This window comes from Pyxicephalus adspersus, chromosome 7 (assembly GCF_032062135.1).
Source record: "Pyxicephalus adspersus chromosome 7, UCB_Pads_2.0, whole genome shotgun sequence".
Lineage (NCBI taxonomy): Eukaryota > Metazoa > Chordata > Amphibia > Anura > Pyxicephalidae > Pyxicephalus > Pyxicephalus adspersus.
In genome coordinates this window covers 7,153,227-7,171,388 of record NC_092864.1, presented here as the reverse complement: position 1 = coordinate 7,171,388, position 18,162 = coordinate 7,153,227, and the positions used below count along the sequence as shown (strand labels likewise).

General features: G+C 39.4%; 1 protein-coding gene across 1 annotated transcript; it reads left to right on the top strand.

The window, feature by feature from the left end:
- Positions 1-858: 858 nt before the first annotated feature.
- Positions 859-15,631, top strand: RABEP2 (rabaptin, RAB GTPase binding effector protein 2; the record flags this gene model as incomplete). The annotated part of the gene is given in 10 exon segments (XM_072416954.1): positions 859-975; positions 1,404-1,502; positions 1,582-1,713; positions 3,050-3,188; positions 3,594-3,605; positions 3,974-4,029; positions 6,154-6,252; positions 7,094-7,210; positions 7,853-7,943; positions 15,255-15,631. Coding segments are annotated over 10 exon segments (1,239 nt in total), but the record flags the coding sequence as incomplete, so codon positions are not given.
- Between the last annotated feature and the right edge of the window lie 2,531 nt (positions 15,632-18,162).

The window sequence follows — 18,162 nt, the reverse complement described above, 5'->3', positions numbered from 1 at the left end:
AATAGATTGTAAGCTCTTCCACCTTCTGTATCCCCCTTATACCCCAATAGATTGTAAGCTCTTCCACCTTCTGTATCTTCCCTTATACCCCAATAGATTGTAAGCTCTTCTACCTTCTCTATCCCCCCTTATATCCTAATAGAGTGTAAGCTCTTCTACCTTCTGTATCCCCTTAAATCCTAATGGATTGTAAGCTCTTCTGCCGTCTGTATCTTCCCTTATACCCTAATAGATTGTAAGCTCTTCGGGGCAGGGTCCTCTCCTCCTCCTGTGTCACTGTCAGTATCCGTCTGTCATTTACAACCCCTATTTATTGTACAGCGCTGGGTAATATGTTGGCGCTATATCCTGTTTAATAATAATAATCTCTTCTACCCTCTGTGCCCCTAATACCCCAATAGAATGTGATCTCTGAACCTTCATCATCCCACTCCCCTGTTCTGCCCCAATGGGAGGCAATAATCTTACTATCTCATTCCTCCCGACCCCCCTATGCTGGGTGATTGGATTCTTAGTATGAAGATGGATTTCTGTGTATCAGGGAATCCCAGCAATGCCGGGGTCCCGGAAATCCTGGGAAATGATTGGTCAGCCTGGACTGTAGGTGGGTGGGGGAATGCGGGAGAAGATGTTTAATGACATTGTGAATAAAGTTATTCTTGGCTGGATCTGAGTTTCCCTCCGTTGTATAATATACATCCTGCAGCTGCTGCCAGATTCATCCATTCATTGTGGGTTGTGAAATTAATTCACAGGATGAACAATGGCATGACTAACAACAGGGGGCGCTCTACAAATCAAGATATAAAATTATTATTTTGTTCTTTAAAAAATCGCCGCTTTCCACTTTGTGCCCAGATTGAGCAGCAGAAGGCGGCTTTAAAAAGTACCACCGAGCATCTGGAGAGGGTGACGCAGGAGAAGGTGACCCTGCAGGAGGCGCTACGATGCAGCTCAGAGGATTGCGCTAACCAGGTGAGACATATCCCGTGATACTGATGTGCGCTGGATAGCAGCTGGTACAAATACAATGAATCCGTCTTTATTTTATACCCCTATTGCCTAGTGGAGGGTCAAACAAGCTTTCATGGATTTTACAGTTCTGTGATATGACGGGCTCTTAAATCTGCATGCACATAATGAAATATAAGTCCAGTACTACCCTAAACCCAGGCAGCGATGATACCCCCCAGGAGGGCACATTGATGACATTCACATTCACAGGAAGGGAGTTGAATGATGTTGGCTGTCATTTAGCATGTAAGACTGAGGACATCTAGTGCTAGGTAAAGGTACTGCAGGAGACGGCTCTGCATTGAGAGTAGGCATTGCATCAGAATCTGCTTATTTATATATAGCGATGACTAGCAGCACAAATATAGTGATCTCCTTTTCTCATGCAGGTGAAGCAGCTGATGGACCAGATAAAGAATTCGGAAGAAATCCTGCAGAGCTTACAGAGGAGTCTCTGTGACACCCAGCAGAAGACAGCGCAAAGAATGGTGAGCAACATCTATATGTAGCGAGTAAGTGTCTGTATATCATTTTTATATTAACCTGTTACAATAATTCCTCCCTCAGGCAGCTCTGACGGCCTCTTTAGGTCGCATGTGCCAGGAAGTGAATTGTCTTAATGATGAGAATGAGAAGCTGAGATCGCTTGGCTCAGAGGCGTCCCCTATTGGACAAGGCGTGCAATTGTCATCTCAGCAGGTATGCTCATAGACCTCATAATACAATGTGCAGCATGTTACCTTTTGTTTAATATGTAAGTGGGAGCTGATGGTATTTAAATAGAATTACTGGGTAGGAAGTTGGTGTCTCCAAAAATAATCTCTCACTATTTTTCTTTTTTGTATTTTAACCCCCTTAGCGTTCTCATTTTCTTCGTATTTCTTTTTTACTTTTCTTTTCTTACTTTTTTTTTTTTTTCTACTTTTTCTTTTTTTTTCTTTTTTACTTTTTTTTTTTTTCTACTTTTACTTTTTTTGCATGGAAATTTGTTGGCTATAATTCCTAGGCATAATTCACTGAAATATGTTCAATATTTAATACATTTATAAATAAACTTAATAAAAAACAAAACAAAAATATGTTAAAAAAATAGTAAAACATCTAATATCAGTAGCATGGTTAATATATATTTAATATAATTATAGATATATTATATAAAGATTTCTTTCTATTGGACTCAATACAGCTATTTTGTATTGAATCCAATACAAAATTATTTGAATTTCCGATCCTCCCGTCCGTACCGACATCACCAGGAAATCTAGTCTCTGCAGTCGCCGGCTGAGGATCGAAGAGGAAGGACATGTCACCAAGACCTACGGGGACCAGCAGGACGACTGGGGAAACCGACGGAACAAGGTAAGTAGGGTTTTTTAAGGTTTAAACAACCCCGAGTGTGACTCTTTGCAGGTAAAATCCACCCCAAATCACACTCAGGATTACCGCTAGGGGGATTAAAATACAGAAAATTTTGAGTTTAGGTGATCACCATTAGTGGGTGAGCTAAACTAAATACATGTCCTGATCATATAAAACTATCTTAGCCATCAATATTGCACATAAAATAGATCCTTCGAATGACCTTTTTTCCCCCACTGGTCATGTGACCACTATATGCCCCTTGGCCATAAGGGATGGGGGTGGGTTTAAATGACATCACAGATCTCTGGAGCCAATCACAGCTGTCTGCAGAGCTGGATACGGGGATCATGTCACCCTGTAATGTCACACATTGACCACAAGTGTAGTCAGGAAGCTCTGGATCCTCGAGGGTATTGGTGGGATCACTGGGATAATAAATGTAGTATTCTTTCTGCATACATAGAAACATAAATTATTGCAGAAAAAAAAGAACTTCATTCACCTGTTTTACTTCAGTCTGTGTCCCCAATAGGGAGATTTTCCCTCACTTCCTGTTCTGCTGGGCATAGGACATCAGTAGGGAGAGGCACCATGTAGCCCTGAAAACAATATAAATGTGTATCAATGCAGTGTGTGATTGCTACAATATTAATATTCTTGGTATCCTCCCCAGAGAACAGAGCAGCACAGGCAGGAGCGGCTGTGTATTGAGATCGTCAGCCTCCAGGAGGAGCTCCGAGCTGAACAAATGGCCAAGAAGGACCTGGAAGATCAGCTAAGGAGACAGGAGGAGACCCAGACTGAGGAAAGGGGTGAGAGAAATACATAGGGCGTGATTTACTAAACAGATTTAAACTTTTCACTTTCAAAGGTGAATTATTACCTTGCAAAGGGTAATTCACTTAGCTCAGTGAACGGGGTGATGATTCCTTTTGCAAAAAAAAAAACCCAATCATATGAAAGGAAATCTAAAAAAAGCTTTTTATTTTTCTTTGCATGTGATTGGATGGTTGAAGTCGGCAGACTTTTGTCCCTTTCATTACTAAGCTAAGTGATATATCCATTGAAAAGAGATAATTCACTTAGCCTAAATTCCTTTAGTATCATTCTTGATTTTTTTTCTGAAATTGCTGTTTTTTGGCTGTTCTGGCTTTATATTAACGCTCTTCTCTCTCTTCCCCCTCACCATTTTTATGATCTTCACAATGGGATTGCAGAGATCATGGAAGGTAAGTAATTCATAAGATGATTGTAAAGCCAACTGTAGTATTTGTTCATGAGATGATATACTCGAATATAAACCAAGGTACATACATTTATATAAAAAACTGGAAAAATTTATACACCAGTATACACCTCTGGAATAAATATATCTCTAGTCATCACTAGCATGAAAACAGTAATAAATACAAAATGAAACAAAAAAAAAATTAAGTGAATTTTTCAATTACAAATAATTCATTAATTCAGCTTGGTAAGTGAACAGCTTAAACTCCTTTTATAAATCAGCCCCATTGGCAGATAGGAATTGTAAAAAGTGACTGCAGATTTTTTCTGGTTGCTTTGTCTTGACGTCTCTCTGTTTTGATCCCCTCAGCAACACTTTCCAGCCTGAGAACAGAGATGGAACGGATCCAGCAAGACAGGAAACAGGTGAGACATAAGGGAAGTGGGAAAGCTGTTTTATTGCTGTCATTTCCTTCATTCTCCATGCTTACTTCTCGCTGTGACCAATTTTTTTTTTTTTCCGTTTGTGTACAGATTGTATTTAAATATAAATATATCCATTTCCCTTACCTGTAAGTTAAGAAATGTTACTCGTTATCTGGTTAAATATACTTACCATGCCATGTCCCTGGGCTCTGATTAATCATCTTGTGTAAAGCATGCTAGATAATTTTCACCCGGGATAAATAATCTGATCATTTTATGCAAATATTTACTGTGTCTACAGCAGTCACCCAACCATCTGCAGATCACTGCTGCTATTTCTTAAGGAGGAGGATGCAGCGGGGAGTCTTCCACATGTCCTCCCCAATCTTTAGAACTGAACAGAGCTATGTGTACAGTACTTGTTTGGTCTGCTAACTCTGGAAAAGATCATGAAAATTCATTTCCAGGAACACAAATCACACAAGCACAATACATTTTGTATGAAGCTTAACCAAAGCAGTGTCCACTTCTGGCCCCAAGTCCATTTGAGTACAATAAGAGCTGAGTCTACTTTGAAGCCCAAAGTAAGGCCAGTGAACTAAAATTTCATTGAGGACCAAAGTTAGGTATGCAATGGGTGGGTATATCTAATGACCAGTAATGGGCAATGAGTGGGTATATTTAATGACCAGTAATGGACAATAAGTGGGTATATTTAATGACCATTAATGGACAATGGATGGTTATATCTAATGACAGGTATTAGACAATGGATGGTTATATCTAATGACCAGTAATGGACAATGGGTGGGTATATCTAATGACCAGTAATGGACAGTGGATGATTATATCTTTGTAACAAGTAATGGACAATGCGTGGGTATAGCTGAAGACCAGTAATGGGCAATGGGTGGGTAAATCTAATGACCAGTAATGGACAATGGATGGTTATATCTATTGACCAGTAATGGACAATAAGTGGGTATATTTAATGACCATTAATGGACAATGGATGGTTATATCTAATGACAGGTATTAGACAATGGATGGTTATATCTAATGACCAGTAATGGACAATGGGTGGGTATATCTAATGACCATTAAGGGACAATGGGTGGGTATATGTAATGACCAGCAATGGGATCCCATTTACATTGATTGTGATATTGGGGAAAGGGGGATCAACATCCACATCTACCATGCAGATCTGCTTGTAAGATACAATATCTTTTTTGTGGGTCAAAACAATGCAGCTTATGTTCAGCCAAGGAAAATAAGACTTAGGATTCACTTCCATCAGTTTGTAAAAGATCCAAAGCTTTATAGTCCCAAATAGTCCAGTTTACAAATAGTTTATTAGTCCATAAAGCAAACTTCATGAAGAATGAATTCAGCTCTTCAGCAGAGCTCACCATCCATGCTTGCATTCTGTCATTCTATGATAGATACATCTCTGATAGCACACTTGTGCCCAGACCTCCTGTACAGCAATGTCCAGGTGTGTATCCAGGTTGAATGGGTCCACCAGGTACCATTTATCCCATTCCAGAGCCTTGAAACAACTAACACATTTACTTTCCACTACTTTTCTGGTAATCTCTGTTTAAGGAGCCAATGTCCTATAAAAGAGGGAGATATACATCCTATCCGGGGCCTATTCCTGTAGTCTTGTACAATAAGTTATCCATAAAAAAGCTTTTGTGAACATAATACTTTGTTGAGGGAGAGGATCATGGTACTGTCGTTGGTTCTTGCAAAGATAAAGTTTCTAGATTAATTTGGAATGGTCATGTTTTAGACCTTCTCAAGGCTTATGTGCTTTGTATTAGCATTAGGAGGTTAGGTTTTGGAAATGATGTAGGCAGTGTGGCTGTTAATGTTGGAAGAGTGATGGATGTTTCTGATTTATGCTATCCAGGTTTCCTTCCACTACTGCTAAAAGTGCAAGATAATCTTACCTATTATAAGTCTATATAAGGAATAGTGACAGGTGCACTCAAATATAAACCTTTAGCTCACCCTTTCTTAAAAGTTGCTGATCAATGTATGTGGTAACCCTCCAATCAAAGGTGATTTCTCTAGTAAAGCAATCTTGCATGATTCCACCTTCTCTTCTCCCTACAGTCAGAGCTGCAGTTACAGGAGTCAGAGATTCAGGTCCAGAAGCTCTGGGATTCTCTGGGTGAACAGGAGAAGCTTCTTCAGAAGGAAAAGGAGGAGAAGGTATGAGGACCTCCATGGCCAAGTTCCCCTTTAGCTTGTCTCAGCTTGGTCATGATTTTTACCTAGACCCAAAATGAAGGGTTCCAACACAGAAGGTGTCGGACCTGAGCAGAATAAAATATCTCTACTGCTGCACGGATAGCAGGGAACGGACAGCTAAAATTGGTGAAGGTTTTAGGCTTAGGTTCTGCACAAATAAAAGAATGAATAGGTTTATTCACACAGTAGGAAGCCATTGTGGATGTGAATCTGAGCAAATGGCCATCTCCACAAACTTTCTCCTCCATTTACCATCTTCTGTCAGTAATAAGAACTGGGGCTATCTTGCTAACCTCCATTATGGATTTATGACCTGGCCCTTCCCTATAATCAAAAATCTTTGACACCCTCAATGATTTGGACCCAGTACCTCTATAATGGCTTCTCCATAATAAAAGATCTGATGAGGTAGCATCAACTTTTTTGGTCTTTACACCTGGTTGAGGTTTTGGATACATGATGTCCCTTGAGGAAGCAGATGTGAATCGTGTCGGCACCCTAGGACACTTTTCTAATCATTGTATCAGAAAATGCTCAATTACAAACCAACATTTATGTACTTTTTGTACACAAAATAATATTTTGTAACAGTTGTTCATCAATTTATGTGTGATAGAAAAAAATGTTATACTGATATAACATTTCAATTTTTGTACTGTTTAAACCCCAAAAAACTTTACCTACTGTGTGAATAGACCTACTTACACAATTTTTTATTTGTTATATATTTGGGGTTGGTTCTCAACAACGTTCCCGGAGATTCTACAGGTTATCCAATACTGATACTGACTTGTATCTCCAGGTTTCTCTTGAGCACACATTGAGCGAGGAGAGGAACAAAGTCCTCAGACTGCAGACTGAACTGAACACCAGCGAGGAGGTGCAAAGAGACTTTGTTCGGCTATCCCAGAAACTCCAGGTGACCCCACCTTTATAGACCTGGCTTATCTTAACATGAGGGTTGACTTAAAGGAAATGTACAAGTGTTATGTTATGTGTTATACTTAGGACTAAAAAATATATTCTTTACCTGACAAATGTACAATACTGCATATAAATATTTCTTATGTATAGTTTCAGCCAGCAGATGTCCTCATTTTCACATTTGTTATAATAGCCTTAGCTGATTTTGTGTGGAAAAAAAAAAGCCGGATTGCAGAGCTCAGTAGCTCAAGCTCCAAGCCAGAACAAGACTCCTCTCACTCCCCCTTTGCTTAGTAGAGCTTTCTATAAATTTAAAATTAGTGAGAGGCATTCTGAAAGTAAAGAGCTTCCAAATTTGTCTTTGGAAAACCAGTTCAGATAGCCCAACACCAAACTGACTAAGCTTTGTGTCTGGCTAACAGAGTGGCTTTACATGGCAAGGCAGAAGCTTAGCCTATTGCAGGAAGTGCTGTTATTGCAGAATCAAGAAACTGTGCAGCACATTCACAAAAACCATTTGGTATAGAAAATTGTATCCAGAAAAAAACTGTATATAGAAATTAAAAAATGTGGATTTAAATTATTTTTACTTTTGCATTTTTGTTCCTATTGACTTATCTGGGTTGATGTATCGCAGGTCAGCCTGGAGAAGATCCGACAGGCCACATCAATAAAGGACGTGCAAGACATTTTAGAAGGAACCCGACTCACCGATGTCAACCAATCAAGTGAGACCTGATCGCCAATCAAGAGACCTTATGGCACATTGGAACCCTATTGTCAGTGTCTGCTTTGCTGTTCAGCTATGTCTTCCTACACTTCAGTTATTTTATTTCTGTCATCCTGATATACAGCACAGACACAGCAGGAAACAAATATGAATTTGTAAAAAAAAAGCAGCTGAAACCAAGAACAGTATATGTAGGAAAAGCTGCAACATGAGACATTAAATGAAAGTCACAGACAGGAACCTCTTATAGAAATAAACTTTATAAGATTGAAATATAGAGGATGCTGTAGGTGACTTGATTTTTCAATAGCATCGCCCTTTCTGTCTATATTGATGGAGTATTGTGCCAGAAGTACCCTCACCCCATACAAATCCTTGGAATTGCAAGAGAAATCCATGCAATCCCATGGAGTTGCAATATGGTAGGTTACTGCAGCTGAAAGTCAATGGCACCCATTAATGAATTTATAAATACGTATTTAAAAAGAATGCAGCTGAAAAGAAAAATGCTTTATTCATCCAACGCCAAAGTACAATGGCACAGGCCCATATCCTTACTTAACTACTTAGCATGTGACCTGGAACTGGCATGTTGCTAGATAAGTGTTTGCAGTCTTCTATGCATATGTTTCTTCTGGGTCAGTAACAGCTAAATGCTTCAGCAAGTAAAAGGACGGCGTTTCCACAGCTTGCATCTTCAAAGCCAAATCTTCATCGGCCACTTCTGTATATAATGATTGGTTCCTTGTAGGACTGTTGACACTGGAAAATGTATACTGTGTATATATATATCTATGTTAAATATACAACACTAAGGCCAGTGATGGACACTAGAACTCGGAGCTGGTGACCCCATATCAGTGCGGAATCCACGGGGATGGAATATTGGAGGAAAACATTGATGATATCATCCCAAAGATAACACAATCTCATGTTTTCTAATGAGAAACTGGAGGTTTATATGCTTTTTTTATAGAATGGACCAATACTTATGAAAAATAAACCTGTAATCCCATAGGTGCTATTGATGCTGGGGAATTATTACAATAATTTTACTGCCATTGTAGTTGGAGTTACAAGTTTAATACCAGTTTGTTACTAGATGATTGCTAACAATTATAACATTAAATATTTCTCTTTTATATCATCTATGGTCTGTGTGTTGTTTGCATGTTTATTGCTGCTGAATTCAATTCAGATATAAAAAGACACAAAGTGCACATTTGTAATACATAATACAGGGTAAGTGTATATTTTAAATGCAAGCAGTATAAGTATCAGAACTGGTCCTGGTATCAAAATCTTGCAGGCTCTGTACAGCAAGACTGGAGTAGGAGATGAAGAAACCATACAAAGAGCTGGTCGTACGTGTGGAAACAAGAAGAATGATAGGAAGAGAGAGCAGAGTGGTAGAAAATGAGCTGATTGGGTTGTTTCTCCTTTCACAGCTCATTTACAAGATGGGGGGGGGTCTATGACTGGGCTCAGAGGAAGTGGGTGAAATGATTCTGGTTATCAGACTGAGGATATCTACGAATATAAGTACTGCAAGGAAAATCTGACCATTGCTGCTGATTATTGCAACAAAACTGGTTTGGTCATTTTATCCTTAGGGTATCCTTATTAGGGTATTTGTTTTAATCTTGTTATTTTTTTCTGGTGTTCTGCTTCAAGGATGTAGCCATCGATAAAGAAGCAATGGCAGAGCAAGAAAGGTCAAGTAAGTTTGCAGAGGTGACCAGGGAAACAGAAGATTAGCGTCTGATTTGTGGCTTAATCATCTATTGTTTAATAAAACCGTATCTAAGTTTTAGTGTCTGCCAATGCTGAGCAGCGCTATGGCAAGAAGAGGACCTGATAATCCAGAACCTATTGATCGTATAACTGGCACAGTCTACTCGCCCTGAGCTTATAGCTTTGTCTGTGCCACCCTGGTTTTATTTCCATGCTATGGATGCCAAGTCTTGTACAGACTCACAATCTGTCTGTCTTTGGGGGTCTTGTAGCTATAGTATAAATGTTTGTATGGGCTCAGTTTGCAGTCTCTTTGTAGAGATTACTAAATAGTCTTTCTTTCTCTTCTTCCCTCTGTTCTTCTCTCCATTTCCCCAATCTCTCTTTTATCTTTTCTCATCATACTCTCACTTTCCATTCTTTCTCCTTTCTCCCCTCTCCTCCTATTGATCCCCTCTTTCCCCCTCCATTCTCTCTCTTTCCTCTCCTTTCCCCTCTCTGCACCATTTTATTTCTTTCTCTCTCTGCTTCCCCTCCTTTCTGCATCCTAAACTTTATTTTCACTTTCACTCTCCTATTGAGAATACCAGGCTACTCCTTATTCTCTGTCTCATTCTCTCTGCATTCACTGAGCACATCATGTCTGCTGACACCAGAAATATCAAAGAAGAAATTGCCAGATATGTCCCTGGCATCACAGATAACAACAGCCAACATGGCATTGAAAAACTCCAAATACTGCTGGTTGGGTTGGCAGGGCATGGCAAATCTTCTCTCATCAATTCCACTATTTGTGTGACTTAGGATGACATATATCAGAATTTGGCTGTAGCTGGGAAAGATAATGGAGGAAGAACAAAGAAAAGGAAACTTCAGTGCAAGGCAGAATAGACCCTTAGCAGTAGTAGTATTAACCCCCCCCACCATGCATTTAATGACCCTGATTAGGATTGCAGAAAGCACAGGTAAGTTAATTCTTTGCATTGTATTTACTAGAATCTCCCCATCATACATGAACCACCTATAAGTACATACATCCTTTGGTAACTGACACGTAGATACGCGGCTTGAACAAACTTTGCTATTTCTGTATTACAAAAGAAACATAAGGGTTATCAATGAGCCCAGTGACCATCCACAAGGCCATGCCCTTCCCTATATTGCCTTTTACATGAGCTAGCTGTGGGTGACAAAGAAAGGGCCAAACCTAACAAAGGGGAAACTTAATGTAGAAAATCTCCTTCTAGCATTGTCAGCTACCCCAAACTGGTCAGTGAGCCACAGACTTCCCCTGGCAAAACCTTCATTTGATTTTCTCTTCAGAAGAATAAATCATCTTTTGTTTAGGAATTATCCAGGGTCACCATCTATTTCCTGGGCTGAGATACCAGAGAGAACACAATCCTATAATTTCTGTGTAGTTGTTGGGTTCACAAATTATTAGCAGGTCCACTTTAGCTCGGCTCAACTATACGGGGCAAATTTCAGCTTTGTATTGGGTCTTGTCTGCTACTTTGTATGATTATTGGTACTGTCTTTTTGTCTTTTAGCTGTTTACATATTTTACCAGCAGAAGAACAAACTTCAATGGTAATGTTAATAAAACAATGCCAGGAAATCACCGGTAAGTTCTCCTTAGGCTGATGACTAGCATATGATGTTCACGTGGGAACATTTTCCCTATTCTGTATAAAACCAAAGTAAAAAATCTTTAAAGCCCAGCTGAAGGCCAAGGTTTTTTTTCAGTTTTGGAGAGATGAGAGGGTGGTTGAAAGTTTCTTAAGGTTTTCGTTGTTCCAAAGATAAGACTTGGCGGAAATGCCAACCCTTTAACTTAGAATAATTAAATGTCCTTCAAGAGCTTGAAGTATGTGGTATTTTCGAGAGCTCGAGAGGAGTGGTATTTTCCTGTCATTATTGGCACTCATAGCAGTCCAGATTTTAGAGCTATCACTTCTTGATGAAGGGAACTTGTACAGCTGAAACGTGTCGGATCTTCTGCTACATCAAATAAAGACCTTTTTTAGACATTGACTAGTAGGTTGTCACTTCTCATCCTGGAAGTTTTCTAAGAAGGACCACATGTACGGCCTCTGTATAGGGGCATCTGCCAGCTAAACCCACAAGAAGAAACCAATGATTTAGTATAGTAGTTTACTGTTTTGGGTCCACAATCAAACCTTCAACGCAAGGATACAACATTCCCTCTCTATACTATAATACAGGTTTTTATTCTTGTCTGTATATCATCTTAGAAGATTTCTCCTTGCATCCTATAATAAATGGAGACACAGACAAAAATGTTTTAACTGAACAATGTCTGACAATGTCTTTATTTCCATCTGTTCTGCACCTGTAATTTCTAAAATGGGGTCACAAGTACAGTAGGTAAATTACAAACTCACCCGTGGGGGTTGATTGAAGTAAATTATCCCCTAAATAAAGGATCCTTTACTTATCTTAGTGAGTACAGTGAAGCCCTGTTGACTTTCACAAACCAATCAAGTGCAAGAAAAAAAGCTCATAATTTAAATGAGGGGAACAGCTTTAGGCCCTTGAAAAGTGTTGGCTAGCTTTAAGTAGACCAAAACTTAAAATTTTACCTTACATAAATTGGTGGACAAACTTTTTATTAAAGGTAAAAAAACTTCTTTTTTACGGAGGGATTTAAAACCTTTTTTTGAAAAAAGGAAAGATAAAGCCCCTCCCCCTTTGATCAAGACAGAATGATAGTGCATAGCCTGTCGGGATACATATTTCATGGATCCTAGGAGGATTCTGGCTGCTCCTTCTGGAAGGAGCCTTTTATTCAATGGGGTAAAAAAATGCCAATTTCACGCATGCACAACAATGTGATCGGCACCGCGCAGTGCGAGATCACTGCAGCACTGCTGCTTCTCTCACTGGGATGAAGGAGGATTTCAGGATGACACGGGACGTGATCCAGGAAACCTACCGAGGGATTGACGTATCTGTGAAGGTAAAGGTGATTGAGTCTATTTTTTTTTCAGTTAACTTTCACTTTAATAATATATATATATAAGACTTGAGAATGTATTATAAATAGGAACAGACATGGATGTTTATCCATTGTAATTGTATTTGACAATACATATGTATTTCCTGCCAATGTAACATATTGTACCCTGTTATATATATATAAATATATTCCTAGAATAAAGCTTTATTAAATAACAAATAACAGGGTACAATATGTTACATTGGCAGGAAATACATATGTATTGTCAAATACAATTACAATGGATAAACATCCATGTCTGTTCATATTTATAATACATTCTCAAGTCCTAACAAGTTTAATCATGTAAATACCAAAATAAACATGTAAGAAAACAGCAAGAACAGCCACCTTATAAAGGGTGGACAGCAATAAAGAAGTAAAATTGGTTAAGATGTTGTAAAATGTGCGTTTTACTGTTTGCCCTTGTTGCTTTAAGATAGAGAAAGACATAAAAAGGAGGCCCCCAAGTGCATAACTTTACATTTATCTATATTAAATGTCATTTGCCACTTGGTTGTCCAATCAAACAGTACATTCAGGTCTGCTTGTAGATTATAGACATCCTGTATGGAGATAATTCCATTACATAGTTTGGTGTCATCTGCAAACACAGAAATGGTACTTTTAATCCCAAACTCTATATCATTAATAAAGATATTAAACAGTAAAGGTCCCAACACTGAACCCTGGGGTACACCACTAATAACCTCAAACCATTCAGAGTATGAATCATTAATTACAACTCTCTGGATGCGGCCTTTAAGCCAGTTCTCTGTCCATTTACAGATTGACTTTTCTAAACCTATCGACCCTATCTTGCATATTAACAGTCTGTGAGGTACAGTGTCAAATGATTTAGCAAAGTCCAAGTACACTATATCAACTGCTACTCCACTGTCTACATGTTTACTCTCTTCCTCATAAAATGAGAGTAAATTTGTTTGACAACTTTGGTCTTTCTTGAAGCCATGCTGATTATTACTAATAACATTATTTTCTATCAGAAACTCCTTTATGTGGCTCTTTATCAAACTTTCTAAGACCTTTCCAACTATGGACATTAAACTAATGGGTCAGGTTTTGATTTTAGCCTCTTAAACTTATTACCCATTGTAATATATTTGTCACTTTGCTTTTGTAGAACAGACTTGAAAAATTTCCATTTCTGTTCTGTGTTCTTTGAGGACAATATTGTGTCCCAGTCCAAGCCACAGAGAGCCGCCCTTAATATCTTTCCTGTTTTTGCTTGCTGTTTACAGCTTACAATAATCTAAATCATATTATGGGCTTTGCTACCCAGATTCTCTTTTATTTGCACATTTGTTATACGCTCTGCATTGTTAGAAATAACTAGGTGCAGCAGAGTATCACTTTTAGTTGGGGCTTCTATAAACTGTACCATAAAATTATCTTGTAATAAATTCACAGATTTCCTTCCTTTTGCTGTTCCTGTAGTGCCATTACTCCATTCAATGTCAGGGTAGTTGAAATCTCCCATGAATAAAACATTTCCATTTTTTGCCGCTCCTTCTATCTGTGCTAGTAGTTGATTTTCTATTTCTTCCTTAGCACAGGGGGGCCTATAGCAGACTCCAATCATTAATTGTGTTATTCAACTCCACCCATAATGCCTCAACCTCATCACTTGTTCCCTCCGCAATTTCTTCTTTCACATTCACTTTTAGATCCCTTCTCACATACAGACATACAGCACCACCCTTTTGCTTGACTCTGTCTTTACGAAAGAGAGTATACCCAGGAATATTGACAGCCCAGTCATGTGAAGAACAAAGCCAGGATTCAGCAATACCAACTAAGTCATAATTCTCTTCACTCATTAAGGCTTCCAACTCCCCTATCTTGTTTGCTAGACTTCTAGCATTGTACAGAAGAAAATATTTGAATCTTTCAGGACGGATTTTCTATGAAGTATCATTGTACACATTTCTATATTCTTGGAAGTCATGAAAGTCCCACCATAAGGCCCATGTGGTGTAATATTTTGTTATTGCATCACAAGATGCATGAATCATTGCCTCCGTTTCTGCAATACGATCAATTTGAGCAAATCATTCATGTAAGGTTGGCCTAGACATTGATTTCCATAGTCTCGGAATCAACAACTTGCGGACATTCAAAGCATGGAATAGAAGTGTTTTTTTTTATATTGTTGTGGTGTGTTGTGAGTGTGGTGTAACAGAATTTGCGCTGGGGTTGTAAAATCATGTTCCCCTGTAATTTTCGGTAACAAATTAGTAAGTTCATCCCAAAAAGGTTGAATAATTGGGCAGCTCCACCACATGTGTAAAAAAGATTTTTTGTGGACTCCTGTTCCAAACTACAGTTCCCTCATGAGGATGTTCAATTGATGGGAAACACCTACCCAGTGCAAATTCACCTGTATTCATCCATTCCACATGACACTATGGAACTGGATGTTCTAGGTAGGGGACAAGTGCCATGCACCTACCCTTTCATATATTACTCACTATGATAAAAATGTTTTGGCTGTACACAAATGTTAACGCTTTATTATTTTGTGTTGATAAACAGGAATCCCTCCCATTGTTGTGATCACCAAAATAGGCCCTCCGAACAACAGATCCGACCAAGCTTCAGCACAAGAAACAATGTTTGGAGATATGGGGTGCACCCAAAGAATCTGTCTGGAGAATTACTCTGAAAACAACCAAACCCGGAGCGTAGAGGCTGACAATCAATTCCTTCACTTCCTGGATGTTTGTATGAGAGAGGCAGAAAGGGTCATCCGGCAAATGGGGAGCGCCAATCCCTATGAGATTTTGGTAAAACACATAGCTGACCAGGTTAAAGAAGAGCTTGAAGTAGAGAGAAAGAAAATGAGGGAGCTGCAAGAACGCTTGAAAAAGGAGGAAGAAAAGCCGTGGTATAAGAAGTGTACAGTCATGTAAGGAAAGTGGTGGATATGGCAGAGGGGTAATATTAGGGTGCAGTGATTATGTTTAATTCAATCCTTTGTCTTGTCTGTTTAGAGCTCAGCTCAAGTTTCTTTTACCTTCCAAAAGTATAGTTACCCTTTCTTACCCCCCAACCTACTGCTCTGATCATGCCAATCACCAATTTGTAATTTACAACTCCTTCCTCCCATAGCTTTTACTGGGCATTTTTTCTTTTCATTCTCCGCATGGGCACTGGGTGAAGGGGCACAGGCACTGTGTGGAGGGGCACTGGCACAGGGTGAAGGGGCACTGGGTGAAGGGGCATGGGCACTGGGTGAAGGGGCATGGGCACTGGGTGGAGGGGCACTGGCACTGGGTGAAGGGGCACTGGCACTGGGTGAAGCCGGGGGGAAGAATGGAGCTGGCTGCTCTGCAGGAGCAGGGGAGCCATCAGGGCTTATTGGGATTTGCCAATCCGGTCTTTGAATATTCACCTGATGTAGGCGAGATTGTTGGCCTAGGGAATCACTTAACATGTTACAGAGATGGTCAACTCTGAACATGAAACGGTCAACTCTGGACATGTGGGCACCCGAATTGGCCGATTGTTCTGTAATCTGGACCGATTCTGTCAGACGATGCATGACTGCCAGATGTTGTTGGTTAAATTCTCGGTCCTGGCGGTTTTGATTTATGTTTTCATGTAGGAGCGTAAGGACCGGTTCCAAGTTATCAGAACTTCAGCCAGGCATCCTTGACTCCACTGCTCTATCAAAATGGTCAATCAGCCTCCAAATGAGGTTAAGAAGCTGCCTGCCTACACTGGGTTGACCCAATCCACCTGCAGCCACTGGTTGCTATAAAGTAAATGTAACAATAAATTAATTATTGTGTGATTGCACTTACACAAAAGAAGATCTTCGAAGCAATAAAGATTCTAATTGACCTGTAAAGGACTGCATATGCGTACAGAACAGAGAGCAGGTGTTCGCTAATTAATTGCTATGATCTCACCAGTGACGGCTTGAGATCCTCCCTTATCGCGCAGCTGAAATCTAATGAAGCATTAAAGATTCTAATTGACCTGTAAAGGACTGTATATGCGCACAGAACAGAGAGCAGGTGTGCGCTAATTAATTGCTATGATCTCACCAGTGAGCTTGAGATCCTCCTTAATCGCGCAGCTGAAATCTAATCGCCTTAATTGGCAGATTCGCGACCCCTATTGCTCATTATTATTATCAAGGCAGAAATCGGCTGGCAGTGAGGGGGTGTATGAGCGCACTCGACTCCGAACCACGGGAAACCAGCTTGCTGGAAGCGCGAACATACCGGCATCCAGCGAGCGTGGATTTTATTGATGAATCTGGGCCAATGTGTCAACTGAAGATCTTAGCTCAAACTCAATGCAGACAATTGTCTACAGAAGCTTCCTTAGTAATTCAGCTCATGTATTGTGATGTAAGCATATGTTTTATATATATATATTTCTCAATAATTTATTTGAAACTGAAAACAAGAGCCAAATGTGTGTCTGTATACATAGATGTCCTTAAGGCTATATGTCATTCCTTCACACTGCCGTGTCTATGGGTAATGACATCAGCTGAAAACGTCATTCATCACAGACCAACCCCAGTTACATCTTTTTACCAAATATACTTAAATATAAGCTGAAGGGCCAATGTTTACCTGAAAAAAAAACAGGAAAACCATACTGACATGTATAAACCTAGGACACAAAATATGTCCATCTCTGTTAACATTCAAGATGGTAATCTGCAGAAATGCCCACAAAGGTATTGTAAATAAACACATTCATTGTGGGTTAATTTTAAAATATTTATTTAAAGAGGGAAAAATATAAACTATTTGTACTTTTTAGTTGGTTATGATAGGTCATTTGCTCTTAAAACATCTATTGTACATTATTATTGGCTACCAGCAGATGGCACTGTGACCTCACATAAGGTGTGTAACAAATACTTTATGAGAAGACTGGTGTGACGTATAAACCAACATTTGTTTTCACTGTTATTTTCTATAGGTTTATACTCAGATATATATGATATTCCATATTGGATATAGTGGGGAGTTTTCTCCTCTTTTCCTTTTAGGAAAGTGATAAAATAACCCCAAATGATCCCACAAAAGCTGAGTTGGAGCTGGGGAGAACTTAAAATAAGTTTCTGTTGAGGTCTTTAATTTTTTGTCTCCACCCAATCCTTACACGGGACATGAAGTGACAAAAATCAACACAACACAGTCACGGATCTGGAAGAACATCTTGAATGTGGAACCTCTTCTTCCATGCAGGGTCAAAATATACTGCTTACATTTTCCAGGGAGAGTTACAAAAAGCAAACAGGTTACCTTGGAAAACCATCATGATGTGGTTTGCTCACCAGTCACCGGCCAGACCTGTGAGTTCTTCCATGCCAGGCATCCTTGACTCCACTGCTCTATCAAAATGGTCAATCAGCCTCCAAATGAGGTTAAGAAGCTGCCTGCCTACACTGGGTTGACCCAATCCACCTGCAGCC